Source organism: Ambystoma mexicanum, chromosome 2q, assembly GCF_040938575.1.
Source record: "Ambystoma mexicanum isolate Mex_15411 chromosome 2q, UKY_AmexF1_1, whole genome shotgun sequence".
Classification (NCBI taxonomy): domain Eukaryota; kingdom Metazoa; phylum Chordata; class Amphibia; order Caudata; family Ambystomatidae; genus Ambystoma; species Ambystoma mexicanum.
In genome coordinates, this window is record NC_090924.1 from 1,172,336,707 (window position 1) to 1,172,361,637 (window position 24,931).

The window sequence follows — 24,931 nt, forward strand, 5'->3', positions numbered from 1 at the left end:
CACAGCCTTTCCCAGCATCCCGTGCATTTCTGCTGCAGCCTAAATATTACTTTATTATCGTCTTTGATGCTACCTCCCCTTTCGTTGCCTTTTCTAACTCAGTTTCCGCTTCTTGTAGTTCCGCCAAAATCCCTCCTTGTAGCTCTTTCGACTTGGCTATTGCTATCCCCCTCATCACTACTTTAAAGGCTTCCCAGAGAACGCCCGCCGACTCCACACTGACTGTATTGGTCTCAAAATAGCTTATTATTTCTTCTCTCATGTCCTCCCTAAAAATGTTGTCCTTCAGCGCCTCCGCTCGGTGGAGCCATGTCAGTATTTTCGCTCTTGGAGGTCGATATCAATATCAGCGGCAAATGGTCCGATAGGACCCGCGCTTTGTATTCTATCTGTATTATTTCTTCCGTTAGCTCATGCGTAACAAAAGCATAATACAATCTGGTGTGTAGATTCTGGGGGGCTGAGTAATGCAAATATTGTTGATCTTGCGGATAGTGTGATCTCCACGCATCCTCTAACCCGAAGTTTGTTAACAGGGACTGCAGTATCCTGGCTGCTGGGGTCGGCTTATCTATTTTGGAATCCGATCTATCTATTTTCAGGTTCAGTATGCAATTGAAATCTCCTCCCCAAATCACTGCCCATCCGAGGCTCACGCTGAGCTTGTTATGTAGGGTTCTGAAGTATGCCACCGTATCTTGATTGGGGGCATATGTATTTATAATGCATATCTCCTTGTTTTCCACCAATTCATTTAATATTACCATCCTTCCATGTGGTTCAACTATGGAATGCAGTAGCTGAAACAGTACATGCGGTGCCACCCAGGTAATTACCCCTCTCGCATAAGCAGAGTATGTTGCCCCAAACACAGTCCCTCTCCACTTCTTCCGGACTACCTCTAGTTTTTCTTGCATTAGGTGAGTCTCTTGCAGCAAGGCTATGTCTATTTTCTGTCTGCGTAAATACAACATAACTTTATTTCTTTTTAGGTAGCTATTGAGCCCTCTGACATTCCAGGTAACTACTTTAAGGTCTCCCATAACATATCTGGGTCTCTCTCCACCTTCCAAAAGTGCCCACCAGGTCTATCAGGTCTCAGTTCTTCCCTTTTGTCATGTAGGCTTGTTCCCGAATACAAACCTTTCCTAATTACTAACTCTTTCACAACACCCCGGCCCCTCCCACCCTCGTCCCTTCCCAACCCCATCACACTCCCCAACTTTTCCCCAACTCCCCCTCTTTCACCCTCCCTCCTTTGTCCCAACTCACCCCGCCTCCCCAACTGTTGCCCAGCTCCATCCCTGAATCTCAGACACCCCCGCATCTAGTCCTTTCCGGCAGTTGCCATACTTGTGGCTCAGCAGGGAGATGTCGCCCTAATGGCGGTCCTCCTAATCTAATTTTCTGGGGTAGGCTGTTTCCGTCCCTTTGCTCCTTATTCAAAAATCAAGCTAATCGCACCTTCCACTATCCTTCGTTCGTTACATATTGTATATTCCAGTCCAACATGTTCAAATGTCTCATAATGCAGCAGCCCACCACACCCCTCCTTTCTCTCAACATGCATAGCTGCTAGGTCACTTATCGTTTCTCTCGGGACCCTGCTCCTCGTCCTGCTCCGGACAGCCATGTGCATCCAGCCACGTCGCTGCGTCTTCTGGGGTATAAAAAAAGTGTGCTTTATCTTTGTAGAGAATCTTGAGTTTTGCGGGGTACAGCAGGGGTACAGCAGGGGTACAGCAGCATATATTTAAATCTAGCTGTGCGCAGTCTCCTCTTTATCACTACATAGCTATAGCGTTGTCTCTCGACTGGCATAGTATAACCAGGATATGCAGTGATGGTCGCAGATGCTCTCTTTATCGTCCCTCCTTTCCTGAAGAACTCCAAGATCTTTTCCCTGCCCCTATAATTCAGGATTTTCGCTATAATTGCTCTCGGATGGGCTCCAGGTTGCGGTTTCCTCATCAAGGCCCTGTGCACACGTTCAACCGCAAATCCTTGGGAGAGCTTGTTTACACCAATCTCTTGCATGATCATGTTTTCCACATAGTTTGTGGGGTCTTGGCCTTCTACCCCTTCCGGCAGACCAACCACGCGTATATTGTTGCGTCTCGCTCTCCCTTCCGCCTCCTCTACTCAATTCTCTAGGTTGGCTACCTGCTGCTTCAGTATGTGGACTGCCTTGGCGTTGTCCTTGCTAGTATTTGTATTGATTTTCACAGCACTCTCCAGGCCACTGGTCCTCTCCTCCAATGCTCTTACATCTTGTCGTAGTAGATTGACCTCCACTCCAACCACATCTATTTTTGTTTCAAGTGCAGTCCTTAGTTCTGCCATCGTCGTCCCCCACGAGGCTTTCAGTTCCGTTATGGCTGTTAAAATCATTTGATTTTCGCTTGGCGTTGTCGCTTCAGCGGATGCAATAGCCACACTTTGCGTTGGGGTGATGGGCGACTGCTGCGATTTAGCAAAAATATCCCTTGTGGGCTGTTTGCCTTTGACCTTGCTCCCTCTTACTGACATTTCTGTCTTATTATTCACTCTGGGTCCGGTGCACAAGCCGTGATCCAGTCTGTGTTTTTCCACAGTCTTTCAGCTGTCATCGGGTTTCGCACGGTGTGTCCCACCAATATTTCCGCATTGTCCACCAGGTGTCACCTCCTCACTATGCCAGAAGCCTGCTTGCCTGTTCCCATCACTATCATAACATGAATAGCTCAAGGTCCCAACGTTGTTGCTGGCAGTTTACGGGTCAATTCCCAGCTCTTATCATTGCACTGTATTCTATTGTCGGCGTCCCCGCTTTCCGGCACTGTGGTTGGGTCGGGTTACAGAAATTCAATTTGAGTCAGTTTCACTTCTATGCTCCGCACCCAGGATCTGTAGAGTGCATGTATTGTAGTAAGTGGGATTGATTGCAAGTTACCTCAGCCAGCCCTCATTTATGCATCCGCGCCTCCTACGCAGTGCGCCTGTCCAATAACAGTGACCTGTTCATTTTATTATATGTATGCTCTAGGCGTATTACGCTGCTGTCCTGCTGCCTCTGGGTCCGCTTTGTTTGCTGTGGAATCTGTACAGGCCGCTTCAGCCCTCTATCCGGGCCCCTGGCTGCCGAGGGGCTCCGCGATGCATAGCGCAGCTTGTACTCGCGCTTGTGCTAGAAATGAGCTTGTTGACGTCCGTGGGGTGCTCCTTCTCGATCTCCTCAGTTCAGGTGCTCCAGCACTTTATTTATGCATATGTGCCTTAATTGTTTTGTACGCAGCACATGCAATTGTGCTCTATAAAGGGCACCGCGGCCATGCGGGGCGGGACGGTCCAAACCAGAACATCCAGTTCAGGGAAATACACCTCTGTAGACAGAAAAATGTCACAGTGCCACGACCAGCCCTTTGGTGTACTCCCGTGTCTCTTCTTTAATGCGTCTGATCGTCCGCATGGTGCACCTCCCCTGCCGCACATATCCGCCTTGCCGTGCAAAAATGCTTCTTTGCTTCTGTAGCACAGTGTCCACGTCGGCCGTATTAGCCTGCTTTCCGAGCGCTCACCATTCGCGTCTCAGTGAGCCACGAACTTCATTGCAGTGTGCGCTCTCGCTTGTGCTGGGATTGGGTCCGTCGTACCCACGTGGTTGTCCGCCTCGTTCCCCTCAGTCCGGGTGCTCCTGCGCTTTGCTCCTTTTAATATGTGCGCTGGCTTTCCTTCACTATCAAATAGAGGCGCCTCTCCACTGCTGCGACACTTATTGCAATAGACGTGATGTAGGCTCCCGGAGGTTCCTTTGTTCTTCGCCGCCATTTTGCCGCCAGCTTGTTTTTCACCGCCGGAGGTTACAATGTGTCATAACTTCCTTCCCTGGCACTCGATCTTTGCAAAGGACGTTACATCTGGCTCAGCTCTCATTCCCATTGATTTTCATCCACTTTCTTTTCGAAATTGACGGCTTGAAAGTGTGCGATTTCACGGATCAATTGACAGATCCAGGAGCTCTGTAATAGAGCAGCCTATCCCACGGCTGCCAAGCCACGCCCCCAGATTATTCGACAAGCTTGACAAAATGGGTATCACGTATACAAACAATGCAGATGATACACATATATTAATTCTAATTACTGGATGTTATGAGACAGACTCTAAAAACCTAAACAAAATTTACCTTGCAATCCAGGCTTGGGTGGCGCTCAACAAATTTCTCAATGAAGACAAGACCGAGTTGGTTCTAATCATAGATAAAACTAAACTAAGCAATCTCCCACAAGAGTACAAATCAGTCAAAATCGATGGTAACACTATCACGGTCGCCGATGAAATAAAAACTCTTGGGGTCTACATTGACTTTTCCCTCACCTTAAATAGACAGGTCAACCACATAGTCTCCTCTGCTGCCTATATGGCTAAATTGATAAGAGCCAGTAGACCTTTCCTATCCAGGGACAACTCCATCACCCTGATCAGAGCTTTGATACTCTCCAGGATTGATTATTGCAACTCTCTATTTGCTGAAACCAACATTAGCAATATCAAAAAACTATAAACTGTACAAAACAATGCCATAAGAGCGGCATTGGATATTCCTTACAACTAACACATTTCGACTATTAGGAGGAACATCCACTGGCTCCCAGCCCATGACAGGATCAAATTTAAAATTCCTATGCTCACAAACAAATGTATATCGAATAATGGGCCAGCTTATCTCAGCAACCTGATCAATAAAAGTCAATCTAACAGACCTACTCGGTCATTTTACACCAACCTGCTTATCACCCCTAGATATAGAAGACAGAAAGCGGGTGGTTCAAGCTTTCCGGTGATAGCGTCCAAATTGTGGAACGCCCTCCCTACTCAATTTAGGAATGACACATCCTTTTGGTCATTCAGGAAAAACCTAAAAACCCTACTATTTAGGTCGGACCTCTCAAAATCGACACTGTGCCTCTCAGCTCTCAGCATCTATGTTGACTCTTCCGCTGCCACCAAGACAAACTCCAAGTATACATAGCCAGTGTATCTGTTGCTACTTTCTGCTTCAGCATTCAATTTTTGAATGTGCAATGGATTTGTGATCTTACTATGTAAGGAACAAGTTACTTACTTGTAATTGTTGTTCTCCAGCATGGGTCTGGCATGGATTCACATGCTCATTAATATTCCCCGTCGTCAGGCTGGGAATCCTCGGTAAAGAAAAAATCAGTATCAGTTTCGTTTCTGATCTGTCTTTCGTAGTAGTAACCAATCACTGATCTCTGCGTCATACTAACCACAGCCAATGACTGCCATCTCCCTAAGCCCCGCCTCTGGCAGCCATCTTCAGATTTGGTAGCACGTGAAGTGGCAGTATGACCAAGTGAAGAGCCGCAGAGGGGTAGGCGGGAGGGTTCGCATGTGAATCCATGCCAGACCCATGCTGGAGAACAACAGTTACAGGTAAGTAACTTGTTCCTTCTCCAGCATGGGGTCTGGCATGGATTCACATGCTCATGAATATAAGAATACATAGCAGTACACACATGCACAACCACGGGAGGTGGCAAAGGCTCAACATTAAACAATACAACAACTCAACATTAAGCATCTCCTACCTCCTCACCAGGCTCACCTTAAGCGGACAGGTTGCGCAGCACTGCTTGGCCGACCCTGGACTCCTCCCTGGAATCCCGATCGACGCAGTAGAATCTTGTGAAGGTGTGCGTCGACCTCCACGTAGCAGCCCTGCAGATGTCCAGCAGGGGCACACCAGATAGGAACGCCGTAGTAGCAGCGATCGCTCTGGTCGAATGGGCTCTAGGACGGCCTGGCAGCGGTCGGTTAGCCAACCGGTGGCAGTGCATGATGCAGCCGGAGAGCCATCTGGAAATAGAAGACTTCGAGAGAGCCTTCCCTTGATTCACAGGTCCAAAGTTCACAAACAGCTGTGATGTCCTCCGAAAACTCTTTGTGCGGTCCACGTAGAACTTCAGCGCTTTAGCCACATCCAGCGAGTGCAAAGTCCTCTCGGCTGGCGACGAAGGAGACGGGCTCGTTAAGATGGAAGTCCGACGGCACCTTGGGCATAAAGGAGGGGTGCGTCCTAAGCACCACCCTCGAGGCATGGAAAGTCAAGTACGGTGCTTTGCAGGATAGGGCCTGGATCTCTCCCACTCGTCGTGCGGAGGTAATGGCCACCAGGAATGCAGTCTTCCACGACACAAACTTCATCGGTGCGGAGTGCATCGGCTCGAATGGGGGCCCCATGAGCCTAGTCAGCACCACGTTAAGTTCCCACGCCGGGGCCGGGGCCTTCACCGGCGGGAACGACCGGAACAGTCCTTTCATAAACTCTTTCACCAGTCGATGGGACCACAGGGACGTCCGTCCTGTGGTTCTGGTATATCTGGAGATCGCCGCCAGATGAATCTTAATGGAGGCATAGGCTAGCCCAGCCTTTGCCAGCGATAGCAGGTATGGCAGCACCTGAGGGGCCGTAATCCATAGGGGGTTGATCTTCTGTGCTCGGCACCAGATAGAGAACTTCTTCCACTTGTGACCGTAGCATTTGAGAGTCGAGGACGCCCTGGCCTTTGCAAGAACCTCTCTGCAGTCGGCCGGTATATCGTACCCTCCAAACTCTAGCGTTGCAGGAGCCAAGCCTGCAGGTTCAGCGACGCCGGGTCGTGGTGGAAGAATGGCGCCTCCTTCTCTGGAGAGAAGATCCGCGTCTGCTGACAGCTTGATGGAAATCCAGAAGGTCCGGGAACCAGATTTGCCTCGGCCACACCGGTGCGACGAGGATCATCCTGCACCGGGACCTCTTGAGCTGGTTGATGAGTCGAAGCAGCAACGGCAACGGAGGGAACGCATACAGGTATAGGCCGTCCCAGGGGAACGAGAACGCATCGCCCATGCTTCTCGGCTGGGGAAACCTGCTGGCGAACCTCTGGCACTTCAAGTTCGTCGCTGTTGCGAACAGGTCGATTTGGGGTTTGCCCCATCGTGGGAAGAGTTGATCCACCTGATCCTGGCGCAGCTCCCACTCGTGACACGCGCGCAGCTCCCTGCTGAGCGAGTCGGCGATGATGTTTCTTTCTCCTGCCAGGTGGAAGGGAACCAGGAACATCCCCTGGGCGACCGCCCAGTGCCACAGACCCTGTGCCTCTTTGGATAGGGCTGGGGATCTGGTACCTCCCTGCTTCCGTATGTAAAACATTGTCGTGGTGTTGTCCGTGAAGATCCGCACCACCTTGCCCTGGAGCGACGGGAGGAATGATTTGAGAGCCCAGAACACGGCTCGGAGTTCCAGGATGTTGATGTGCAGGAGCTTCTCCTCCGGGAGCCAGAGGCCTCTTGCGTGGAGATCTCCGGTGTGGGCGCCCCAACCTCCTAGGGAAGCGTCTGTCGTCACCGTCTCCTGGTACGCTGGCGCCTGAAAGTCCTTTCCCGCCGTGAGGTGCGCTCGAACGCCCCACCGCTGAATCGCCCGCCGGAACACCTCGTTGAGGGGGACCCTGTCTTCTAAGGTGCCCGTTGCCTGCGTCCAACGGGCGTCGAGAAATTCTTGAAGAGGGCGCATCCGTAGTCTGCATAGGCGCACCAGGTAGATGCAAGAGGACATCATCCCCAGGAGGGACTTGATGGACCTCACCCTGGCCACGTCCGTGGCTAGCAGGCGCTGCACTTTGCCCAGAATGGTCTTCGTCCGTTCTTCCGACAGTGCCGCCAGGCGCCTCACTGTATCGAGCTTCGCTCCCAGAAACAGGGCCACCTGCGATGGCACCAGGTGGGACTTTGGGTAATTTATGGCAAATCCCAGGCCTGTGAGAAGCTGGACGGTCCTCGCAGTGTGTTCGACGGCGAGTTCCCTCGTCCTTGAGCGGATGAGCCAGTCGTCCAGGTAGGGGTAGACGTGAATCCCCTGCAGACGCAGCTGCGCCGCCACAGATGCTAGGCACTTGGTAAAGACCCTGGGGGCCGACTTCAATCCGAACGGCAGTGCTCTGAATTGGTAGTGGCATCCCTGGATGACGAACCTGAGGAACCTTCGGTGACTTCTGAGGATGGGAACGTGGAAGTATGCATCCTCCAGGTCCAGCGATGATAGAAAATCGTCTTCCTCCAGCTATCCCAGCACGTGCTGGAGGCTGACCATCCTGAACTTTTGTGACCTGATGTATTTGTTCAAACGACGAAGGTCCAGGATGGGGGGCCAGCCGCCCGTCTTCTTCCTGACGAGGAAGTACCTTGAGCAGTTGTGGGACGTGATTTTCCTTCCTGGCCACAGGTGGAATGTGAGGGCACTTCTTCAGGAATTCGATAGAGTGTCCTCTTGCCAGGGTATCCAGCACCCAACAATCGGTGGAGATGGACTTCCACACGCCGACGAACTTCGTCAGCCGGCCTCCCACCGGGGTGCTTCGGTGGGGGCCCGAGGCCAAGGCCGGTTCAGTCCTGCTTGGAGGTGGTGGCCTTGCCGCCCTGGCCACCTTGTCGACGGCGGCAAGGCGCTCCCTGCTTGCCGCGACCCCTGTAGGCCTCCTGGGACGAGGAGCGTGCCGCCTGGCGGTAGGATGACGAGCCACCGCTGGATCACTTGGAGGCCCCCTGTCTGCCTCCGGAGCTCCGAAAAGGGCTGTCGTTGCTGAAGGGCTCCTAGGGGTGCGGGCCGTCTCCGTGTCCGTCTTTATGGCTTGGAGGGATTCGTCCACCGCCTTCCCGAACAAGTTTCTGCCGTCGAACGACATGTCCAACACCCTGGTCTGGACGTCCTGACGGAAGTCGGTCGCCCGGAGCCAACCCCGTCGTCGTAGGCAAACTCTGTTGCCCAGCTGGCGGAACCCGGTATCGGCAATATCGGTTGCCACCGTTATGGCGTGGTCCGACGCCACCTCGCCTTCTTGAAGTATTTCCAGGGCCTCGGACCTCTTGTCGTCCGGTAGGAAGTCCAATATGGGGGCCAGCTTAAACCAGAGCTCCCTGTCGTAACGGGCCACTTTGAACGTCGTCGCCGCCGACGAAATGACCCGTCGCCCCATGGCGTCCAACTTCTTTCCCTCGCCGTCCGGAGGGGAATTCGACGTTGAGGCTCCTGACCCCGCCGCTTTCTTCTTCACCGCCGCCGAGACGACCGAGTCTGCCGTTGGCTGGGCCCTGAGGCACAGGGGAGCGGTCTCGGGGACCCGGTACTTCTTCTCGTACCGGTCCCGTTTGGCTGGTGCCGTGGAGGGGTTCTTGAGTACCGACAGGCCCTCCTACCAGATGTCATCGATTAGAGGCACCGCGATAACAGTCTTCCCCTTGGACTCCCGGCGCTGATAGAGGAAACCTTCCTTTTTCTGCTCCTCCGGGCAGAGCTGGAACAATTCGGACGCCCTGGCGATCATGGCGTGGAATGAGCCAATCTCGTCGGGCGGAGATGCCCGCGCGACGGGAGACGGGAGACCCGTTCCGTCGTCGTCGCCCTCAGAACCCGTCGTCGAGCCCACCGCACCCTCATCTCCCGACTCGTGGGAGGATGAGGAGGGAACTGCAGGCCTTACAGGGGCGAGCGGAGGAGAGGGTTGGGTCCTCCGTCGTTTGTTCTGAGGACTTCCCGACGGGCCAGGTTGCGGGTCCTCCGGCCTGGGCCGTGGTAATCTCGTCCTTATCTCAGAGCATAAGGACTGGATCGCAAACAAAATGGCCGCCGAGCTATCCTGAGGCCTAGGTTCCGGCTGCACCGGAAGGGAAGGCTGCTCTTCCTCGCCATCGTCGTCTTCCTCGGTTATCTCCCGAGGATCTTCCTTGCGGGACCAAACCTTCTCGAATTGTACTTCGAGATTCCTCACGACCTCGGTCAGTTCCCCTTCCGAGGCTGACTCCGAGCTCGAGGAGGCTACCGTGCCCCCCTTGTTCCATCATGGGGGCCATGACGATGGGCTGAAAAGAGGATTCCCTCCTTGGCGGCAGGGAAACTCTATTCCCGGAGGCAGTCTCTGCTGGCGGGGTCTCTGCCGGCTTGGCCACAGTCGCTGCGTTCGCCTCGATTGAGGCCTTTGCCTGCTGGGTAGGGGCCTTCACCACCCTAGGTGCGTCCTGGGCCTTCTCCTTAGGGGGAGGGGCTAAGTCTCGCTCCCCCTCTCCGGAGATCGGATGGGGCTTCTCCCAAAGCTTACCCGGGGTCTCGGACTTCCTCTTCCCCGAACCGGAGCGCTGGCTCGTGGTTGACGGTGCCAGGGAAGGTGCGCCCTGCCTGGCGACCGAAGAGCCCAACCTTTCGGCGCTCCCGGAGCCAGCGGACTCGCAGCGCTTGGCCTGGTGTTGGGCCCCCGTCGCCGGGGCGCCCGCACAGGACTTAGAAGCCCGCTCGGACCCTTTCTTCTTCTTCTCACCCGTCGAGCCCTTCTCCAACCAGCTGGCGAGACGAGATTGACGGTCCCTCATGGTCCGCTCCGACAAGTTCTTGCAGAACTGGCAGTCCTTCTCTACATGAGTCTTGTCCCCATGAAGACAGTAGAGGCATCGCAAATGTTCGTCCTCCTTAAACACATTCTGCAGCCCGCATCCAGGGCAGCTGCGAAACAGCTTGGGTCCGGGTGACGAACTCGCGTCCTGGGCCATCTCAAAGTAGGCCGCGAATCTTCTGGAATCCTCCAAGAGGTTGATTCGACGAAATCTTCACCCTTGAGGGGCGTAGGAAAATCCCGCAACGGGTACCCGTTAACGGGAGTAGAAACGGTGGAGCTTGAGGCTCGATTAACCGATAAAATGTGAAAGTTCACCTGAAAAAGCGCGAAACACGCAGTAAAAGCTTGAGAGCTAAGCACGAGGACTCCCAACACTTGAACGTGCGGTAAAAATCTGGAGATGGCTGCCAGAGGCGGGGCTTAGGGAGATGGCAGTCATTGGCTGTGGTCAGTATGACGCAGAGATCAGTGATTGGTTACTACTACGAAAGACAGATCAGAAACGAAACTGATACTGATTTTTTCTTTACCGAGGATTCCCAGCCTGACGACGGGGAATATTCATGAGCATGTGAATCCATGCCAGACCCCATGCTGGAGGAATGTATTTTCTTGAAGCTTTAAAAACCTGTAACCATCTCCTTAAATCTCAGCAACTAGTCGCCTTTGGGAGTTGCACGCTTTACAAAAGTACAAATAAATAAATAAATAGCATATTGATTAGATCATTTGCACATTGCTTTGCTGGCTACACAGTGCAGGGGGTGATATTGGCCTACAAGCAGTCAGTGGTCCCGGCTGTCTGGTATGGTCTGGAAGCTAATGGACTTAAAATGGCTGGATGTGCTGGAGGCCAAGCTATGGCAAAGAACTTTGGGCCTTGCCCAGTGTGCCTGTAGAGGCTATTAGGCTGGAGTTGGAGTTAACATCTTTGGCTGAAATGGTAATATTCAAGCATGGTGTTTTGTATATAAAAGAGGTAAATAACCCTTTCTGTCCATTTTAAAACTGTTGAGCAACAGTATGGTGTCCACCAAGTCATCTTCTTTCAAGGAATTTGAACATATCAACTTAAAGGTATTCAAAGAGATTTGTTGGTCATCTGACTGGAGTGATTAATATCTTAAATAAAGCTTTTCTAAAATAACTGGAATTATGAGACTGGAATAGAAACCTGAATCATTTGGCTAAATTGACCATCATGACGACGTATTTATGAAATATTTGTACATACTCTCGACCAAAGAAATATTTAATGGCAACTCGTCCTCTGCTCCTTATGAGGTTAGTTTTATTGATGAGATTTAATCAATAACCTACCATGTTGTTAAACTGTAATCTAATCGCACAGCCTGAATGACACGTTATGTATGTTGGCCGTAAGCAAATTGCATAATGTAACGAACACCGCAAACCATGAAGCCTGAATGTGGCCAGTGGGAATCCATTTTGTAATTGTCCGCCATTTTCTTTTTCTGCAACGCTTTGAAAAACGTTTTCTGTGCTTCAGACCCACACACGGTGCAAGGCCATAGCTTGAACTCTGAATACTAATATAGACCGGAATGTAAAACCCTACAGAAATACATTGTTTTATTATTCAGTGAAGCTTTGAAGCTGTACAAGAGCCGCAGCTAATCGGAGGCCCAGGTGCCAGACTGTCTTGCAAACACTTTTGTAAAAGGCAGTTAAATGAGAATGATATGCAACTAACGGTGCTCCTTCATGGAGGATGGTATTTCTCTGCTTCAGAACTGCCTGACCCTCAGCCCACAAGCACAGCAACCAGATAGCATGGGTGGAATGTCTAAATGCTAGAACATGATATCCTTCCCCTTGCCAGTGCCCTGTGTTCCCCAAAACAGTAAGCTGTCTCTGAAAACCTCGGCTAGAAATACCGAATGTTTAGACTGAATGAAGTTACGTGCCAAACTGTCAATTACTGAACCCTAGCCTGCACGTCATGTATATGGATGGACCGAATAATGCTGTTCAATGATGATGTACATATATTACTGCTTTATCAACGGCTCTCTCTCCTCTCACGGTGTTTGTGAGCACACGTCGTGAGGTGTTGAGACCCGATCGGCCGATCAAGATACTCTGAATAAAACGAGATATGTTCGGGAAACGAACCTCACGATTGGCGTGTCATTAGCATATGGTTATTGTGCCTTTATTCCATATATGGTCTTACAAATATGGCGCCTGAATAGGGACCCTCCATCTGATGCTCCATCGCGTACGTTGAAGGCAAGGACGAGTCGAGGACGAAGCTGTCGGACTGGGCTTGGAAGGTGTTTGGGGCGCCCCTGCAGAAGTGATTAGAGACTCCTCCGCAGATCTGTACACAGCCGATAACTGATCGACGTGCGGCGCCCAGAGAGCATCAAGGCGAGGGTCCTAGAATCGAGGCAGATTCAGCCAGACACGCTGGTTGAGACGATTCTTGGTTGCACCTGTACACGGGCGAATTGCGTCCTGAGAGACAAATTGATTGATCGGGTGAGTCCTACCCCGATCCGATTCTTAAACGTCCTGATATTACTTGAGTGTTGTACTTGCAATTATGAAAAGTGTTTTATGTTGTTTGTACATGAGAGGGATGGATGTGCTTTGGCTGTTTTGACTCAGGAACACGGGAGGAAGAATCAACCGTGCAGTTATTTTTCTTCCACGTTGGAGCCTGTTGCATGTGCTTTGCCACGCTGCTTGCGAGCTGTTGCTGCTGCTGCTGCCGCGTCAGTAACTCAAACCGAGGGGATGGTTTTAGGTCACTCTTTAACCGTGATGGTACCCCATTCAGTAGACGTTCTAATAAATAGAACACAGACGCAACATCTCACTTCTGCCCGATTAACAAGAAACAAACTTATACTATTTGCACCACATATCCAAATTAAGAGATGTTGCTCTTTCAAACCGGCTGAATTATTGACTCTCCCGAGTGAAGGGAAAAGCAAGTAGAGATTGTTACATGAGTGCTTAATTATAACTGAGCAAGAAACAAAAGGAAGAATTGATTTAACAGACACACCCCTGAAAGAGCCAGATGGAGAATTATTTTGTGATGGCTCCTGTTTTAAATTACCCAATGGCACATCAACTGCTGCTTACCCCATTACCACATTGAGAACCATTGTAGAAAGCAAACGAATCCCGCATAACTCAGCACAGGCTGCGGAAATAATAGCTTTAACCAGAGCATGGAAATTTCTGAAAACCTTAGTGTAAACATATATACTGACAGTAGGTACGCCTTTGGGGTGGTCCACAACTTTGTCCGATTATGGGCTGAAAGACGGTTTCTGACATCTAATTGAACCAAAATTCAACATGGCATTTTAATAGCAAGGCTGTTGTCAGCACTTGCGCTTCCTAAGCGTTTAGCGATAATAAAATATAACGGCCATAAGAAAGTAACATGTAACGTAGAAAAAGGAAACGCATTTGCGGACAGAATTGCGAAACAAACTGCCACTGATTTATACACAAAAATGTATGTTGAATCAACAAAAAGAGTGTCCTGTATGATAGAGGATGGAATTGGGAAAGTAAAAGAAATACAAGCAGAGGCTACTCCTGAGGAACTAAAACAATGGTCCGAGGGTCCAGCAGAATTAGTTACCGAGGGTTGTTGGGTGGGCAAAAAAAAACGTAAATGGATGTTGCCAAATGCATATGTTATGGCAATGGTTACTATGGCCCACGGTCCAACATACATTTGTGCAAAGAAAATTTGTCAGCACCCTGATTCTGTATGGTACAATGACAATATTACAAAAATTGCTGAGAGATTGGTTCAAAATTGCATGACTTGTTTACAACATATCATTGGGAAAGGAACAGCGACACCAATAGGGAGCTTTGGTCCTTCTTTACTGCCGTTCGAAGTAATTCACTTTGATGTCACTGAAATGGACTGATGCTAGAACTATAAGTATGTACTTGTAGTGGTCTGTGCATTCAGTAAATGGGTCGAGGCCTATCCCCTCAAAGACTGTTCAGCTATGTCCACAGCAAAAGCAATGTTAAAGGAATACTTCCCAAGGTTTGGATTTCCACGAGTTATATGGTCCGATAATGGACCGCATTTTATAGCTGCTGTAATACTCCACATTTGTGCAGGTCTAAAAATTGATAAGCGATACCATTCAGCCAGACATCCTATGAGTGCCGGTCTTGTGGAACGCCAAAACGGAATTTGGAAAAATAAATTGGCCAAAATGTGTGCCCAGAGTAACTTGAAACGGCCCAATGCTTTACCTATAGCCCTGTTGTGAATGTGCACGATTGTGCAATCAAGGACAGGTCTCTCCACATATGAAATTGTAATGGGGAGACCCGCCAATGTATGAAATGTGCCCCGTCCAAAAAATCTTAGAAGTATTGAATATCCTTTACTGATTGATTATTGTAAACAGTTGACTCAAAACTTGCATTTGATTCATCAGCAGGTGCAAGAGGCTCTTCCCGCCATATACACGGGCCCAGGTCACCGGCTGCAGACGGGTGACTGGATTTTAATCAAGAACTTTGAGAGAAAATCTTCCTTTGCACCACGTTGGAAGGGGCCGTATCAGATTCTTCTGGCCACGCAGACTGCTGTTCGAGTGAGCGATCGTATACATTGGATTCATGCAACGCACACAAAAAGAATCCCACATCCTCTGCCACATGGGAAAGAGACTGATGTTTCCGACTTCAAGAGTGATCATGCTTTAACTGACCGCAAATACATCATCGAGACTCAGCTAAAACTACTTCCTGAGCCCAAGGATGAGCCTGGGAAGACTGCCAGAAAATCTGAGACATCAGTGTTACCTCGACCCTGTTTGCCTGCTGTTTCATCAACATTTTCTGCCTCGCTAATTAGCAGTGTTTCTGCATCTGATGTAAAAAGCGACAGTGCACTCTTCACCGATCACGCTGTACCCGGTGCTACGAGGTACAGTCTACATCCACAAGTTCAAAAGTGATTGCAACAGCCTTTGTTTCTGGCCATGGATTGGGGCCGGAAATGGAGGCCTAGGGAAAAGGAGCGTATGAGCTGTACAACGGTACTGGATGAAGCTCTATCATGCAATTTCCCGGTGCTATCTTTGAAAAAGTGAAGGGCTTTGCAACCTAGCGTGAACAAGCGGGGGCAAAGGTACCAACACTATGGAAATCTGATATTGATACTTGCACCTGCATCTTGGAACCTCTGAAGTAAAACACCAGCTTGCTGCCATCTTAAGCAGGCATAATTGAACCTGTTTGCATCCTGAACTTCTACTCACTAATACGTGCGTTGCCACTTCGCTGAGATACTGAACAAAAAGCTTAACAGCAAGGCTTTTCTCTACGGACGCTGATGAACATTTTGAAATCACTTTCCCTAAGGAATGTCCGCCTTTACTCCTATTGCCTCTTGTACTGATAAGGCGGATGACAACATTATTAGAAGTCCTGACATTGAGTCGGTTCGGAGAAAGACTTGGTCTATGAAAATTCTGCTGTTCATTGTACTTATCTGCATCTTACTTACTCTGATTCCAATGACCTGGTACTTAGAACAAATGTATCCAATGAATACTCTATTGCCCACTGTTGCTGTTCCCACTACTACCCCTGCAAAGGTGCTTTCTTACACTCTTCCTGCATGAGATGTTAAGCATCGTAAAGGTTACGGTAAAAATACTCTTCTATTGATTATGAATATGACCCATGCAATAGTGAATAGATCTAACTGCTGGGTATGCTCGCATTTACCCCAGCATGGAGAAAGAGGAATGGGTTAGTAGATACATCCTTTACCCCTGAGTACTGCTTGCTATGCTGAACTAAGAGCCCTCTTCTTTGGAAGATGGAATGATAGTACCACTGGAAACTTTGATGGAACCAATATAAATGAATTCAAGAGATTAGTGCTAACACCATTAGGGTGTTCTGTATTTACAAACAAGAGTAAAATAAGCATTGCTTCGACTAGCCCCAATGATAGACTCTCTAGACCGTACCAATCGCTATTAAAATGGCTCCTGTAGGTAACAAGGACGCCATGCCTCCTTCTTACACTATTAATCATAGTCCACAATCTGTCCCATTTTGTCTGCGGAAAAAAGGTTCTCATCCGATGGGTACATTTGCCAAATACATGAATACTGCTGTACTTGAACATGAAGATAAACCACTATATATAGGAGGTCCTGTTTATTTTGTATGTGGGGATCAAGCCTATCCATGGTTACCTAGATATTGGGAAGGTACCTGGTTCCTAGGGATACTTTTACCTGGTGTGTTCCTTGCTACTACTTCTGAAATATCTAAAATATCCAGATCCCAACCTCAACGAGATGATGCTACCTTACAAATTTGTTTTCTAACACTCTGGACAGTCTTATAATGTTCCATGAGTTTATAGCCTGTCCCCAGAAAGGTATAAAGGAGTCGCCAAATCCTTTATACCTTTCTGGGGACAGGCTATAAACTCATGGAACATTAGAAGACTGTCCAGAGTGTTAGAGAAAACAATTAATGAAACCACTGATGTACTGTATAACATGACAGTGGAACAGAAAGCAATCAGAGTAGTTGCACTTCAGAATAGAATGGTCCTTGACATTATTTTGGCTGATCGAGGAGGTGTATGCAAATTGGTGGGATCAGCGTGCTGTGTTTTCGTAAGCGACTCCTCCCCTATGATATTTGAAGCAATTCAAAAGTTACATGTTCTGAGTTCTGAAATCCATGGTCCCACGCGTGGCAGGCATTTAAATTTGATTAAATGGTTCTGGGAACTGTTACAATCCTGGGGATGGAAGATGATCTCCATTCTAATTGCAATACATAGTATACTCATACTTTGTTGTTGTTGTATACAATTTCTGCCAGCCATTTGCTCCATAATCATGCATGAATGCATACAAACATTAAGTAGCAAAACCCAACCAGTCTATGCAAATTGTTGATCACGAACAAGAGAATGAAATAATCTAAGAATTCATGGCAATTAATGTTTATGATACCGATAGTAATAGTGACCTGGTCCAACAAGGATGCGATGTACTGATGATGCTATTGGCTTAAGGCCAAAAGGAGGATTTATTAAACTGTAATGTAATCGCACAGCCCGAATGACATGTTATGCATGTTGGCCGTAAGCAAATTGCATCATGTAACGAACACCGCAAACCATGAAGCCTGAATGTGGCCAGTGGGAATCCATTTTGTAATTTCCTGTCATTTTCTTTTTCTGCAACGCTTTGCAAAACATATTCTGTGCTTCAGATGCACACACGGTGCAAGGCCATAGCTTGAACTCTGAATACTAACGTAGACAGGAATGTGAAACCCTGCAGAAATACATTGTTTTATTATTCGGTAAAGCCTTGAAGCTGTACAAGAGCTGCAGCTAATCGGAGGGCCAGGTGCCAGACTGTCGTGCAAACGCTGTTGTAAAAGGCAGTTAAATGAGAATGTAATGCAACTAACAGTGCTCCTTCATGGAGGATGGTATTTCTCTGCTTCAGAACTGTCTGACCCTTAGCCCATGAGCGCAGCAACCAGATAATATTGCTGGAATATCTCTCTGCTAGCACATGATATCCTTCCCCGTGCCAGTGCCCTGTGTTCCCCAAAACAGTAAGCTGACTCTGCAAATCTCGGCTAGAAATATCTAATGTTTAGACTGAATGAAGTTACGTGCCTAACTGTCAATTACTGATCCCTAACCTGCACGTCATGTATATGGGTGGACCGAATAATGCTGTTCAATGATGATGTATTATGTATATATATCACTGCTTTATCGACGGCTCTCTCTCTCTCCTCCCACAGTGTTTGTGAGCACACGTTGTGAGGTACTGGGACCCAATCCACCCGTCGAGATACTCTTAATTAAACCATACTTGTTTGGGAAACGAACCTCATGATTGGCATGTCGTTAGTATATGGTTATTGTGCCTTTATTCCATATATGGTCTTACAATGTCTGAAAATGACCTGCAGAAGGGCATCAAGCAAGCCCTAAGGTTTTGCAGACTCTATAAACTCTCCCATATGTTGGAAACAAATAGACATGTTCTTACTTGTTGTTTATTGTTAGGAAGACTATATATCCACTTTTTGGAAGGTTTATGTATGATACTGAGTGGATTAAAGAGGACATCTATTGGCAGCGATGTTTGGTGGAAAATCTATGTTATTAAATATCCTTTTCTTTTTTTATATTTGGAAACAGATCACCAGTGTATTAGAGGGGACTAATAAAGGAAAGACATTATTTATTGTGTATGATGTTTAATTGACGGTGCACTGAGAATTAAGCCAATATTAAGTAATGGATTTGTGTACAGTTTACAGTGGCGTGCTTATTATGAAATGCGATGAATTATTTTATGGAATGTTTTGCTGCACATAAATTGCAACTAAAATGATGTAATGGATGGTTTTATGGTACTTTTGATCTTCAATTTGAACTATTGCACATTAAAGATAAATACATATACTGATTTAGTAGGCATGGGAAAGGCGCTGTTACACGCCGGCAGCACAGATCCCCCTTTGCCTTACTACGTGCTAATTCAGTACAGGGAAACACGAGATCCTGGACTTCCTTATGGCTCAGATACTGGTTGCCATGGAGCTTGTATGGACAACAGAGACGGCCATGTCAGCTAATGTGTTCCAGGCGTACGATGCGTACGCGGAAGCTCCGCCCCTCTGCTGTTTAAATCCAGTCTCTGCCAGGGGTTTGTTGCTGCTAATTGTAGCGTTAGTCACGTATCCATTTGTGTCTTTCCTTCGTGCTATCTTATCCTCAGATTACCCTGCGCGGGTTCACTGCATATTTCCTGGTTACCCAAACTCTGTTTTCGCCTCTCCGGACTGCCTACGGATTATACCTCTAATCTTGGTTTGACTCGCAGTTGCCGAACCCAACAAATTTTGGATTGTTATTGTTGGTGCCATTTAGCGTGTTGGCTTCCTGGTTTGCCCACAGAGACCAGAGGGGTGTACCTGAAGCGTGACTTATTACCTTGCACCTCGATATAGCCTCCTCCTTGTTATTTTGACAAAAGTACTGCATCCCTCAATTCAACTGTATCAATTTGTCTCTATAACATACATATATAATTTTCACGTACCCGAACACTCCAATAGTGATATCCTGTGTCCTGATCCCTTGTTCTTGGACTTCATTCAAAGGCTATTTGGACCCGTGTTGACTGTCCTGCCACGTGCATTTCCGGACGCTTTCCAGTACATGCACCAACCCGTACCTAGCGCGTTCCTTATGCCATTCGGGTGTGTTTTCACATACTAACTCCCTGTTTGTTATTTTTTTCCTGTCGTTGTGTTCTATCCACCTAGGATTTCCACTTCAGTATTGTCCTATCTCAGGTCAGTCTTTGTAGTTTACATTTACTAGTGGGATTATTCTGATCTATCTCGCATTCTCTCATTCTGGGGTGCTTTTCTTATTTAGGCGCAGGACCCACTTCTCTATCCAACACCACCTAACCATACCTCAGGTACTCATTGTTGATTTAGTCAGTTGCTGCTATCTAGAAAACGTACTGTAATGTTTTTAATCATTTTTGTGGTTCCTTTGCAGCATTGGGTTGGCAGTGCGCGTGTTCCCCGCTCTTTTGTACGATTGATACCGCTGTCTGTATTATTCGAACAGTAGAGTGATATATCGTAAAGAAGAGCCTCTCTTCTTGAGGAAGCCTGATTATTATAAATCAGGGGAGCTCGAGCATGAGAGGGTGATTTGTATTTTATTGTTTATATAGCGCTTTAATCCAAAGCGCTTTACAGTTTAACAACACAGGAACATAATTGCTATGTTACTCAGATTACCACTCCTGTCTCAAGAGGTCATAATCCAACATCCCGACCATCTTGCAGTGTGGTGAGTAACAGGTACTTGCCAGTTACTGCCATAGTGGTATTTCAGGCAGTTGATGGTAGCAAGTTCAAAATGGTGCGAGTACCTGGCATACAATAGCAGTGCCTAGAAAATGGCTAATACTTATACACAAGTAAAATCTGTTGGCTTTGCCAATTCTTGTTTGAAACATGACTTCATTGAAGTGTGCGCATAGTGCTTATAAATCGAACGGGAAGGACATCCATCTAGACCAAGCAAACACATCCTGAGCTAAGACCAAGATAGACCTCCTTTGAACATGCAGAACTCACCAAATTGACAACATATACTTCACAAATATGCCACAATAGCACCGATTTATCCATCAATCCTCCTGAAGAACCGTCGTAATTACACAGCGGGGAAACACGTGTTGAGGAATTATACTGTACAGTTCTGTCCTATACCAACCAAATTGAGTACATCACAGGACCCTTCTCCCAAAGGAACATTTAAACCCAAATGGTAATTGTACCTACACCAAATATCAGGAACAATCAACCATTCAGGCCACGGCCATATCTACGAATTAATTCTTGCAACTTTGACTTAGTGACAGCAACTAAGCTTATTTCAAGTCTCAGCAAATCTACAATTTTCACTCTAACCTAATGAAAGCAACAAAGGTTACCCCAAGCTTCAATCAAATTGTAATTCTTTCACTACAACTGGAACTACAATATCAATACCTAGTGCAAATAACTAAGGACATTGAAATCTTGTAACTGACTGGACTCTCATCGGAGTATAAGTGAAAAGAAATCAATTAGGAACTCATCATTGGCCTAGTGCAATCCAACTAAGGTCAATATATTCCTGCAAGGATAAAAACTTAATCCCAATAAGACTTCAATCTGAATGAGATCATTTTTTTTCATTTGTGCTCAAATGTCTAATTCCTTTTTTCCAATTAAGGCTTTTCTGTTACATATGGGCTCACACCTTATCACTTGAAATCAACCAATAAATCACTTTTTGCAAACTTACTATTTGTGCCAACATATACCTTTACTTGAGAAGCGCGACAGGAGGACTTTTTCTTTTCTTCCTGCTTATAAATCGAGTGGCTCAAGGCAGACCTGGTTAAGACATTTTTATTACACCAATAGGCCGTTTACAACTCCAATTAAGTAATTAACTCTCAGAAACCTGCTTTGAAAAAACACTGGCAGGCACAAAGTTTGATGGTAAGGCTTATTATTGTTAGCTCAATGAGATCCCAGGAGTATGTGTTTTGGGTGGGGAGGTGCAGGAAGTAGGTGGGAATTACCAGGGAATTAGCCTGGCCATGGGCAATCAATGGGTGAGGGGTAAATAGCCAAACACCACCTTCAAGCTTCGTGTTCTTCCTCATATGCCATTTCTCCCTAGATGTACTCTAATACAATACTTTTGTCTTATAGGTGGCGCTTTAAGTAATAATAAATATAGCAAAAATGTATATTAGAATTTCCTTCAAACATTGAAAACAAGGATGCTCCATATAGTACTCAAATATTTAAGGGTTCTAATCATAATGCATAATGTTGCTGCATTCCAAAGGGTGGTGCCCTAATACATCCTGGTGCTGTTAAATTATGTCTCTGCTCTACTCATGGCAGCCTCTCAGTTTCAACATTGCCATGCCATTTTCTACTTTGTCCATGGCAAATGTAATGCCAGATTCTGACTGCCCCAGTTAAGCAACACTTGCATGGCCGTTTCTATGTTGGCCCCAAAATTGGAAGGCGACTTTAAACATTTCCAAGGGGATTTCCTCACTGGTTCAATTAAACATGCTTTTTCATGCCTCTTTCTTCATTGCATCCATGAAATAACCAAGTCAGATACACTCTGCCCCCAAAAATGACCTTGCAAGTTTTGAGATTTTCATGGTATTTGAAAGATTGGTAACCCATTTTCCATGTTGGAACACCACTATCTGCATTGCCTCCCACCACATAGTACTGCCTTGAAAGTGTTAGAGGGGCCCAGTTCCATTTTTGGACATTTTGGTTACATGTGTTTACATTTATAATTAAAAGTACAAGAAGACAGAACAATCGGCAGTGGGCATATTGACAACGTTGGACCCCCTCATAGAAATACCATGAAATTAAATCACAATATGTTATTAGTGTGTGTTTTCATCTACCCAAACATAAGAAATAGTGGCAGATGAAATGCGTTCAGCTTTACCTCATCATCATCTGCGTCATACTGTGCATAATGTTGTTCCATCAATTCTCTTTGCCGTCGTTCTTGCTCCAGAGTCTGACTAATTAATTGAGCAACCTCACTCATTTGTCCTGGCTTCTCTCGTCCAATCACAAACCTGTGAAAACATAATTTACAAAATTAGCCATAGTTCTTTATCTTTGAATACTATTTCATCAATTTCTAAACATGCAGGCATAAGTGATCACAGGCTTCTTTCTTTTTTGACATAATTATTGATTTTTGAGGAATTAAAATCGAAATTGCTCCACTGCCAGAGTAGTTATCGGCAATATGAGCACAATTCTCTAGGTACCATTCAGTGCTATTTTGCCTACTCAATATCACTGTGGAGGACCCACTTCACTCAAGCGAGATTATCTATGCCAGAGGTGTCACATCTCCAATTGACACCCTTTGGCCAAAGGCAGACATTTTGTTAAGTGAAGGTGAAAGTGTTTGTGCTCCAGCTTCCTTCCACTGGCCCGGCTTTGTGAAGTATTCCCTCTAGATATTAATCTGATTGTTTGCCTTTCGTTTTACTGAACCAATCCCTGATATGGTTATGTTTTATCGGGCCAGACCCCAATATGGTTACTTTTTCCTGGGCCAAACCCCAATATGGTTACGTTTTACTGGGCCAGACCCTGATATGCTTAGGTTTTACTGGACTAGACCCTGATATGGTTATGTTTTACTGGGCCAGAGCCCAATATGGTTACGTTTAACTGGGCCAGACCCCGATATGTTTATGTTTTACTGGGCCGGACCCACACATGTTTACAATACTCAATCACTTCCCTAGCAGCCTTCATGAAGGACATTGATCTGGAAAAAAAACTGTATTAAATAAATATGTCATTTGCGCCAAATAAAAGACTCAAAAAGAAAACCGTTAAATGATATCTTAATCAAGTTGAGTTTGAAGAGGTAGAAAATTGGAGATATTTAGTTTTTTGGTAAAAAAAAGAATAATAAGGCTACTGATTTGAAATAACATATTCCTCGTATTGTGGCCAATGTGGCACAAATAATTGGTAAATGCAAATATGGCAAATTTCCCATAAAACCTATTTTTAAATTTCATAAAACTAACATTATTTCTGCTCTGTTATACGGATTAGAATTCAAAGATCTCAATTTTCCAGTATGCAGTAATAAAATCGCAGAAAAAAAGTTGTTCGCACAAAAAATTGCTGAAGAAATACTGTGGTTTGATCCGGTAAAGGTGTACCCAATTATGCCATTTAAGGGGAGGAGGGTTGTTGGGGTGTCCCCCGGTCCCTCCAAATGGTATAATGGGTCGGGTGTTGCAGGGGTTTCCCCCGCATCCATTTCATGGATTGCGGCGGGAACACAATAGCCTTTTTGCTGCAGTTTTTTGTGTAAACAGCAGTTTTTGCCGCAATTGTAATACATGGAATCAATTTTCCTTGGTTAAGGCTGAAGGGAAATTATGGAGCAATTGTTTTCATCTCCCACAAAGGGTTTGAACTGGCCCTTACAGAGTAGAAAATGCTGTTCCTTTATGCAAACATGTTGACTCCCTTGGATCACTCATTGTTTTTAGAGTTTCATATTTCTTTTCTGCAGGGTTCCAGCTCATTTCCTAATAGCTGGATTAGACATTGCTCTGACATTCTAGAAAAAATAGATGCAACTAAAGAATAATTGGCCTCAAAACCAGAGAGCATTAAGAAAAACGTTATGGGTGAAAGACTGGCTTACTACTTCTATAGGAAAGAATTCATATACAACGCATTCCTGCTGGCATCATGAAGAGAAAATAGTAAACATCTGCCTAATTATTTAAAAATATTTCCGAATGATAGCTGGAGATCTACCCTTATGAGCTTGAGGTTCAACCTTTTACTGACTATTGAAATTTTAGGTACAGTTTGGAATACTCACTTAGATGTTGTCGCTTTTGCTTAAGGACTAACAAAATTGAGACTTTGGAACATCGATCAGTAGAATGCTACAATCTATTAGCCTTAAGAAAGCGATATCTTGCCAGATGTGTACACAACATTGATGTTATTCATAATACTTGTTCTTAAACCAATCCCTTGTTATCTCTCTACTCTGCAAGAGACCCCTCCTCCTGACCTCCTTATTTATATTAGGTTCTTCTCAATCCTCTATTCCTCTCCACTTGGTACATTTCCAACCTCTTTCTAGCTCCAGTCCAACCTTTTCTTCCACATGCTCTCCAATCTCCTCTTTCATGGCGCTCTAATCTTCTCCTTCAACCTTTCCACAACTATCCCCTTCAATCTCTATTGAGTCTACTCCATCAGCCTTTCCCCCCAACCTCCTCTTTGATTGTCCTGTTATTAAGGCTTAACACTCTGTTTAAATGAACATAAGTGCTTTGACATTTACCATA

At 46.5% G+C, this 24,931-nt stretch overlaps 1 protein-coding gene across 4 annotated transcripts in view; it reads right to left on the reverse strand.

The window, feature by feature from the left end:
* PPP1R9A (protein phosphatase 1 regulatory subunit 9A) overlaps window positions 1-24,931 on the reverse strand; it is a 2,290,846-nt gene that overhangs the window by 895,797 nt on the left and 1,370,118 nt on the right. For all 4 annotated transcript variants that reach the window (XM_069648563.1, XM_069648562.1, XM_069648561.1 and 1 more), the window contains exon 6: window positions 22,525-22,660. In XM_069648563.1, coding sequence (XP_069504664.1) covers window positions 22,525-22,660 — 136 coding nt within the window. The remainder of the gene's footprint in view (window positions 1-22,524; window positions 22,661-24,931) is intronic.